This window comes from Astatotilapia calliptera, chromosome 6 (assembly GCF_964374335.1).
Source record: "Astatotilapia calliptera chromosome 6, fAstCal68.1, whole genome shotgun sequence".
Taxonomy (NCBI): Eukaryota; Metazoa; Chordata; class Actinopteri; order Cichliformes; family Cichlidae; genus Astatotilapia; species Astatotilapia calliptera.
This window is the reverse complement of record NC_137427.1, coordinates 31,007,067-31,016,644: the sequence shown is the minus strand read 5'-3', so window position 1 is coordinate 31,016,644 and position 9,578 is coordinate 31,007,067. Positions and strand designations below refer to the sequence as shown.

The following is a 9,578-nucleotide window of genomic DNA, read 5'->3' as shown; positions in this document are numbered from 1 at the left end:
GCCATCATTTATTTGCATAGTCTGGTTTCAAGGCTTCACTCCACATTTGGACCAGTCTCTCCAGCAAGATATGAGTTTGATGTCCGTTTTGATTGAATGTGGATTGTGAGTTGTTTTTTTACTTTTAACATCCTGTGAGAATTTAGTTCAATTATTTATCTCAAAGTGCTTTTTGAGATTTTAAGGTAAACACCCTACAATAATACAGAGAAAACCTCCACAATCAGATGAGCCCCTTTGAGCAAGCACATGGTGACAGTAGGAAGGAAAAACTCAGTTTTAACGATATTGTATTACTGATACGGTTACACCCCAGGGATCAGGAAAAAGTTGTAGTCTTGTGACTCGACAGCATTAAATTCTGTTTAGGTGGTAAACTTCCTAATCTTCAGTGGAGTAAAGGTTATCATTTACCATAGTTTCAGTCATCCAGGTCATAGTAGTCTTGAGAGCTTAAAAAAAGGCAACTGTAGTTTCTCTGACAAACTTGCTACATAAAGGACGACAGTTGTTCCATTTGGTATTCATTTTGGTTTCTGACATTTTTTCCTGTGCATCTTTGCTGATTTGATTTAGGCCAACATGTGTGTACTCCTCTTCTTTTTGTCCTCCCTTAGAGATAATGTTCTTCTCCCATGGTGTAGAGGTCCTGATCACAGCTACTTTGAGTTCCAGTGGGTGATGAGAAATCCACTTTTTGTTTTGAGGACTGAAGAAGCCCTGAATGAATGAAGTATTTTCTCCAAAAATGACATCACAACCAGATACAAACTGGTTTGTCCCGAGGGTAAAACACAAGCTAAACAACATAGTGTTTGCTGTGCAGGGCAGTGAGGAGTGCTCGGACCTCTATGTAGATGAAACACCTGCTCTATAAACACAAGGTTCAACATAGAATAGCCTCGTCAACAGGAGAGGACTCCGCAGTACAAACGCACCTAAAGGACAAAGGATACTTTTGAGGATGCCACATACAGCCCACTTAAGTTAGCCGGACCAGTGGTAGTCTATTTTCTGTCAGTGTAAAGAATTTTAAATATACATTAAATCAGTGAGATTAAAAATAAAGAAGAGCAATTTCAAGAATGCACATCAGTCTTTCTACACAACAAAGAAATGCTGCTGCAGTGAATGAAATAAATCTGTCAGCTGTATAAAATAAATGTGTAAAACTAGAGAAAAAGCTCTGGTAGCTCAATGCACTCAATTCATTTAGTTATAAAAGAGAAAGTCTTTGTTAACTGACAAAAAACAAGCAAAAATTATTGTACAACGAGACCTTTTCTGTCATTTAAATTTCTGAATTTAACTGTTTATCTGTTACTTGATTACTTTGGTGCAGTATGAATGGCCATGGGAGAGTCTTTACCTGTAGGAAAAACTGTAAAACATTAAAAAAAAGTAGAGTTAAAAATCCAAAATTTATGCTGTCCTTCACATTTTCCAGAGCTATCCAGTGGGCTGGATCGGGCCTTATGTTTGACACCCCTGATCTATGTCCACTGTGAACAACCAGCGTTGAATACAGGTGGTAATTTATGACACCAGCTATCAGCCCCCGATGATGCAGTCTTCCCAGATGCTTCACCCCCACTCACACCTTGTGTCAGGTGACCTCAATAAGTCTCATGATGGCTTGGGGACAAGGTCTCACAGTAGGTTCGCCCTTAACCACTAGTGATGGTAATGGCCCATGTCTTTTTTTTCCACACCTTAGCTCATGTTATGACTAACATGATCAATAGTGGCTCAACGACCTGGTTCACCTCCAAAGGGGACAACGCCCACTAGGGGTTAAATACCTGGGACTCTCCATATTGCTTTTTAGAGCTGAAGAAGCCTCTTGGACGAGCTGTGAAACAGCCTTACAAACCTCCAGAAGATCTGCTGCCTTTTTTTTTATCTAGCTCTCAACCCAGGGCTTTAGGGTTCCATCATAATCACATCATTAGCACCCGTTTGAAATTTAAGATATGTAATAGCCTTGACTAAAACATGAGGGTGGTGCGTCATACCTGTGACAAAGTGGCTAGGACAGAATTCATTTGCCATTTGTCACTTGCGTATATTGTTATTCTGTGTTCTGTTATTTTACAGTCAGCCATAATGCTTTAATTTAGACAGTGCTGGTGTAACTTCTCTTAACACACAATATCCCGGGTTTTGTTTGTGGTAGCAGTAGTTACATTCTTTACATCCATGCATGTGTTTTAAAGCAAACACTACTAACTAGTGATGGGCCGTTCTGTATCGAGGCTTCGGAGCGTGTGTCGAGTAATGGAGGGGGCGTTTCCGCGAAGCGCGTATCGAGGCTTGCTTCATTTATGGGAGGAGCTGAAAATGATGACGTCCGAAGCCTCGCTGCCCGGCTGTACCACGTGACTGGTTCATGAAGTGGTTCGAACTTTGCCGCGAGATATGACAGATATAAACCCCTCAGACTTCATTCAAAATGTGGGTGTTTGATGGAGAGCTGCGGTTAGAGAGAGTTTGGAGACCGTTTGGAGGTTTATGAGAGTGAGGAGAGAAAGTCAGGAGAGAATGGAGCCAGCTAAGAAGAGGAGGATGTCCTCCCCTGTGTGGGAACATTTTGATTTTATTCCTCCCAACAAGGTATGTAAATTTCTACAGAAGATGTATTGTCATGATACTGATGGTGCAATACAATTTATGTTGAGCTGTCTTGACTTTTGTACAAGGTGAAGTGTTTGCTATGTGCCAGGGAGCTGGGATATAACAACAACACCTCATCCATGCTTAGGCACTACAGAGCTTTGCATGAGAATAAGAGGATTGTGGAGCAAGACCAGGTGAGCCATCAAATGCAATGATAATATAGCATGCAGTAATGTTACTAAATGATATAACAATATTATACAACTGTAATATGTTACGTGTGTGATATTTATATTTGTGCTTTGTCTTTATTGTCTTTCCTCAGGAGAACAATCTCAAATAGATGAAGACCTGGTCAGCATGGTGATCGAGGACTCCCAGCCATTTAGCATTGTGGAGGACAAAGGATTCAAAAGATTTGTTAAATCATTAAATCCCAGCTATGTTCTCCCCACTAAAAAGGACGTAAAAGCAGTGGAAAATTTAGTTTTTACAGAATAAAATGTGAACAGGCAGGACTGAGGCTCAAAGCCTCAGTGTGTAGCTGTCCATACCTCAACGTTACAAAAGCACAACTACTGTCCACACCCCAACCACACCTCACCTCACAGTAAATGATCATTTCCATTTCAAGCATTTCCAAATAATCATTTCCCATACTGCCACTATAAATATACACAGTATACTGCCATCACTACAATATACATGTTTTACACACTCCTTTTGTTGTTGACATTTACAGGCTGTGTGCAAAATGCCACACTCTTCAAATTCATGCCAGCTATTATTTTTACGTCCAGTAGGTGTCCTGCTAGAGCAAATGAAGCTTCATGAAGCTTCCCGTTGGGGTGAACCAATTGGATGAAAAGCTTCAGTGTTTCATGGGGCTTCATCTGCCCATCACTACTACTAACCATCAGATCATCTGAATTTTCTTCTGTTTACAGGCACATGTCTAGTAAATTATGTTTCTTTATGTTGCTTTGGTTATACTTACCATGGTGTCCATGTTGTGCATGTTGTGCATTCAGGTCCTGTATGTGAGACGGGTGTATGGGAAGGGCCGCCCACTACTTCCTGTTTATATAGGGTCATGAGGTCAATGATTGGATCACTGGGTGTAACCAAATGGAGGGTTTTCATTTTGTATAGTATTGTTTGTTTTCTTTAAAGTAGCCTTTTGAGTTATATTGTATGCAGTGTTTTACTTTACAAACCATTTAGTTGAGTAAATGAGTTTGTCAGTTTCATGCATGACTTTATTCCTGTTCTTTGTTTAGAATTGTATTATTTGGTTTGACCTATTTTGTTCAATGGTAGGGACTAACGAGGTCAGGTGTGGGCAAAGTCTTGTATAAAGCCAGTGGGATTTTTGCATGCCTGATTGATTGTTTTATGGTAAAAGGGAGATGCTAGCAATAAAGTATGCTTAAAAAGAACTTCAATTGTCTGCTAATGCTATTTACTTATCACCTTCCTTGCTGCTTAAGTTATGCTACATCACAAATGGTGGCAGCAGTGGCTCCAGGCCAATAGGTTATAGCAATGCAGAAATCAGCCAAGTCAAGGAAACCTCAAGGGCCAACAGATTTTCCCCCAGAGGAGGCCCAAGATGATGGCAACCTGCCAGAAGCTACGGGTGAGCACAGCACGGAAGCACAAAGTCTCTCAGAGCTCTCAACTTTATTAAAAGGCCTGATGCAACAGCAGGCTGACCGTGAGGCAAAATGGGAGCAGGACAGACAACGCCAGGATGAACGGTGGCATAGAATGCAACACCAGTTCAGCCAACTGCAGCAGGAGGTCCAGTCGGAGCACCGGGAGCATCAGATGCTGTGGGAAGGTGCAGTAGCTGATTCCGGAGTGCCTCTGAGTTCCTCAGTGCGGCAAAAGGTGCAGCAACCTGTTCAACAGCGAGGAAACCCCCCTGAATCTTCCGCAGCACCACATTCATCCAATCTGGGCAGAGTAAGCGGTTGGAAAGGCCCGAAGATGCAGCCCTATGGTGAGGATGAAGATATTGAACATTATTTAACCACTTTTGAGAGGATTGCAACAGGATGTCAGTGGCCACAAGAAGAATGGGCACTGCATCTGGCTCCACTTCTTAGTGGTAAAGCACGTGCGGCATATGTTGCTATGGACACTGAAGAAACAATGGACTATGATAAGGTAAAAACCGCCGTTCTTGAAAAATTTGAAATAAGTGCTGAGACTTACCGAACCAGATTTCGCAACATGACGGTGAAGGACGATGAGACACCCAAAGAGCTGCGAACCCGCCTTAAAGACCTATATGAAAAGTGGATGCTTCCAAAGGAGAAGACAAAGGACCAAATAGGAGATGTCATAGTGATGGAACAGTTTCTCAGAGTTCTTAACCCAGAGCTGAGGACCTGGGTGAAAGAGCGCAACCCCACCACTTCAAAAGAAGCTGCAGAGATGGCAGAGGCTTTTCTTGCAGCCCGACGCCCACAAAAAGGGTACATGGTAGGAAAACCCAGTTCAGCCAATGTTTTTGTGGGTAGGTCCAGGGGTGGGAATGGGTACAAAGCTAAAAGCCCTAAACAAAGTTCCCCAATCACTAGCAGTAGCCGCGCTAGAGAAGTAAAGCAGAGAGGCCCGTTGGTGTGTCATGCCTGTGGTCAAGCAGGTCACTTTAAGGCAGATTGCCCAGGTCAGCAAGTCAGTAAGACTTACATGTGTCTTTCACCACAGTGTTTTGACTTGCTAGAGGAAGAAACAGAGTCTCTAGTACCCTCCAGTGATCAGGAGCACACCATCTGTGTTTTCATTGAGGGAAAACCGTGTGTTGCCCTCTTGGATTCAGGCAGTAGCCGCACACTTGTCAGGCAAGATTGCCTCCCTAGCGACACCACATTTTGTGGTAAAGTTAAAGTCTGGTGTGTTCATGGTGATAATGTTGATTATCCTATTGCCAATGTTTGCCTTCAAGTTAATGAAAAGGAGTACGTACTTACAGTTGGAGTAATGGATAAACTTCCCTACCAGATTGTGTTGGGCCGGGACATGCCAATTCTTGGGGAGTTATTAGCAAAGACAGAGAAGGACAGAGAAGAGAAGAATCTGCATGTTGCATGTGAAGGTCTGCTAGTAGTCACTAGGTCTGGTAATAAAGCTTCTCAGTCAGAGCCAGGTTTGAGTGAGTTGCCCTATGCAGACAGTGAAATTCCAGATATTGACAGACCAAGTAGGCCGCATATAAAGAAAAGTAAAATGCAGAGAAGACAGGAAAAAGTGAGGGGGACAGAAATTGCTGAGTCACTTCCTGAACCAGAGATCGATGAGCTCCTGGTTGTCCCGAGCAATATTGTCCAACTCCAAAGGGAGGACCCCTCTTTAGCACCTCTGTTTGCTAAGAGCACCCAAGAATCAGCACAGATTACAGACAGAGTACGGGAAGTATTCATTGTTAAGAATGAACGACTATATCGTCGTAGCAAAGTTGGTGACCAGTTGGTTGTTCCCAAAAGCTTAAGGCCTGTAGTCTTGCAGTTGGCTCATTCAGTTCCTTGGGCAGGCCACTTAGGACATCTTAAAACCTTTTCCAGAATGGTAACTCGTTTTTTTTGGCCACAGCAATTTTCAGACACTGCCCAGTTTTGCAAATCATGTCCACAGTGTCAGTTGACAGCCCCAAGTAGGAAAGGAGACAGAGCCCCACTCATTCCTATGCCTGTAATAGACGTCCCCTTTTCTCGTGTTGCCATGGATATTGTCGGCCCATTGGAGAGAAGTGGTTCAGGGCATAGGTACATTCTAGTGATTTGTGACTATGCAACAAGGTATCCTGAAGCTTTCCCATTGAGAAGGGTCAAAGCCCGCCAAATAGCTAATTTTCTGATACAGATGTTTTCAAGGGTGGGTATTCCCAAAGAAATCTTGACAGACCAAGGCTCAAACTTCACTTCCAACCTGTTGAAAGAAGTCTACAAACTTCTGGGAATTACCGGAATCAAAACGAGCCCTTATCATCCACAAACTGATGGACTTGTTGAGAGGTTTAATAAAACCCTGAAATCAATGCTGAGGAGGTTCGTAAGAGAATCGGGAAAAGACTGGGACCAATGGCTTCCATTTTTGCTTTTCGCCTATAGAGAGGTACCACAAGCATCAACTGGATTTTCTCCGTTTCAGCTCTTGTACGGCCATAATGTCAGAGGTCCACTGGATGTACTTCGGGAAGCTTGGGAGGAAGCTAGCCCTGAAAAACAGTGCTCTTCCCTCTCTTATGTGTTGAAAATGAGGGACAAGCTTGAACAGTTTCAGGAACTGGCTCATTGTCACCTAGTAAGTGCCCAGCGACGTCAAAAACAGAACTATGATAAGACAGCTCGCAGGAGGACCTTTAAAGAAGGACAAAAAGTGTTGCTCCTTTTGCCAACCACTGAAAGCAGTCTCTTAGCCAAATGGCAGGGGCCATTTGTGATAAACAGGAAAGCAGGTCCTGTCACTTATGAGCTCAACATGCCGAATCGTCGGAAAAAGCAACAGGTGTTTCATGTCAACATGTTGAGGGAGTGGATTGAGAAGCCAGAGCAATCACTTCAGTTGTGGGCTCGTGTTGTACTGCAGGAAGAAGAGCCTCAAGAGCAATTCTTTCCCACCAGTACTGAAGAAAAGCTATTTCCGGATTTGAGCCATCTATCACCAGAACAGCAGGAGGAGCTCGCGGCCATAATGCCACAGGAGCTTTTCAGCACAAAGCCAGGCTACACCCATCTTATTCAGCATGACATACACCTGCGTTGTTCGAATCAACCACCCATCAGGGATACCACCTCCAGAGTTCCAGCAAAGCTAATGCCAGCATTGAAACAGGAGGTGGAAGAAATGCTTGCAACAGGGATTATAGAGCCATCTAGAGGTGAGTGGTGTAGCCCTGTGGTACTCGTCCCCAAGAAAAATGATGCAAGACAGAGATTTTGTGTTGACTTCTCAAAACTTAATGCTGTCTCTGCTTTTGATGCATATCCTATGCCAAGAGTGGATGAATTGATTGAGCGCTTGGGTAATGCCAAGTACCTCACAACACTCGACCTTTGTAAAGGTTATTGGCAAGTCCCCCTAACAGAGTCCTCAAGGGATTTAACTACATTCAGGGTTCCCAGCGGACTTTATCGTTTCAGAACTATGCCTTTCGGACTACATGGAGCTCCAGCCACGTTCCAGAGGCTGGTGGACTTGGTTCTGAAAGCAGCGTATATTGACGACATTGTGGTGTTCAGCGAGACATGGGAGGACCATGTGAAACATCTGGCTGATGTCCTGCAACGCATCAGAACAGCTGGACTAGTCATCAACCCTGGGAAATGCCACATTGCACAGACCGAGGTGGAGTACCTGGGATACGTCATTGGGGGTGGGGTCATCCGCCCTCAGGTGAGTAAGGTCGAGAACCTTGCCTCTTGTCCTCCTCCGACTACAAAGAAAAAGTTGAGATCCTTCCTGGGTTTAGCTGGCTGGTATCGTCGTTTCATCCCTAATTTCTCTACCAGATCAGCTATTCTTAGTGATTTAACTCGTAAATCATGCCCCAACAAAATTAAATGGACTCCAGAGTGTGAGGCTGCATTCATGGATTTGAAAAACTGTTTGTGTAATGAGCCTGTGTTGCAGTGTCCAGACTTTACGTGCCCGTTTATTGTACAGACTGATGCTTCAGGAGTTGGGCTGGGAGCTGTGTTGCTGCAAGGTGATGGAGAGGACCAAAGACCTGTGCAGTACATAAGCCATAAGCTCTTCCCCAGAGAAATGAAGTATTCCACAATTGAAAAAGAAGCTTTGGCAATAAAATGGGCTTTGGACACTCTGAGATACTATCTACTGGGAGGTGAATTTGTGCTTGAAACCGATCATCGAGCTTTACAGTGGATGAGCAGAATGAGAGACACCAACGCAAGGATCACGAGGTGGTATCTTTCATTGCAGCCATATTGTTTTAAGATTCGATATAGGGCAGGGAAAAAGAATGTTGTGGCAGACTTTCTTTCCCGTTCCTATGAAGAGTAACGGACTTAAGGGGGGGGGGGGAATGTGACAAAGTGGCTAGGACAGAATTCATTTGCCATTTGTCACTTGCGTATATTGTTATTCTGTGTTCTGTTATTTTACAGTCAGCCATAATGCTTTAATTTAGACAGTGCTGGTGTAACTTCTCTTAACACACAATTTCCCGGGTTTTGTTTGTGGTAGCAGTAGTTACATTCTTTACATCCATGCATGTGTTTTAAAGCAAACACTACTAACCATCAGATCATCTGAATTTTCTTCTGTTTACAGGCACATGTCTAGTAAATTATGTTTCTTTATGTTGCTTTGGTTATACTTACCATGGTGTCCATGTTGTGCATTCAGGTCCTGTATGTGAGACGGGTGTATGGGAAGGGCCGCCCACTACTTCCTGTTTATATAGGGTCATGAGGTCAATGATTGGATCACTGGGTGTAACCAAATGGAGGGTTTTCATTTTGTATAGTATTGTTTGTTTTCTTTAAAGTAGCCTTTTGAGTTATATTGTATGCAGTGTTTTACTTTACAAACCATTTAGTTGAGTAAATGAGTTTGTCAGTTTCATGTATGACTTTATTCCTGTTCTTTGTTTAGAATTGTATTATTTGGTTTGACCTATTTTGTTTCAATGGTAGGGACTAACGAGGTCAGGTATGGGCAAAGTCTTGTATAAAGCCAGTGGGATTTTTGCATGCCTGATTGATTGTTTTATGGTAAAAGGGAGATGCTAGCAATAAAGTATGCTTAAAAAGAACTTCAATTGTCTGCTAATGCTATTTACTTATCACCTTCCTTGCTGCTTAAGTTATGCTACATCACAATACCCTTCATCAGTCACGTCTTCTCTTCTGTTTCCTGGTCTACATGAATCAGCTCACTGTCCCGTCCATATATTTTAAACCAAGACTATGCCACCATAAGAAGAAATA

At 43.1% G+C, this 9,578-nt stretch overlaps 1 protein-coding gene across 1 annotated transcript; it reads right to left on the bottom strand.

Moving 5' to 3' along the window:
• Positions 1-4,284: 4,284 nt before the first annotated feature.
• LOC145429518 (uncharacterized) lies at positions 4,285-9,241 on the bottom strand. Its single transcript, XM_080303137.1, has 3 exons — positions 8,970-9,241; positions 4,837-4,926; positions 4,285-4,616 (listed from the first exon to the last, which is right to left on the bottom strand). Exons 1-3 carry the CDS (start codon positions 9,104-9,106, stop codon positions 4,400-4,402), a joined length of 444 nt encoding a protein of 147 aa, XP_080159263.1. The 5' UTR covers positions 9,107-9,241; the 3' UTR covers positions 4,285-4,399.
• Between the last annotated feature and the right edge of the window lie 337 nt (positions 9,242-9,578).

Bases quoted from the DNA above. Each gene is read 5' to 3' on its own strand.
- LOC145429518 (XM_080303137.1), bottom strand. From the start codon at position 9,106: ATGAAAACCCTCCATTTGGTTACACCCAGTGATCCAATCATTGACCTC. The intron at 4,927-8,969 runs GTAAGTATAACC...CTCCTTTGGAAG, and splicing joins TGCACAACATGGACACCATG to CATCCACTTTTCATATAGGT. The intron at 4,617-4,836 runs GTAAGTCTCAGC...TCCTCACCATAG, and splicing joins ATGTTGCGAAATCTGGTTCG to GGCTGCATCTTCGGGCCTTT.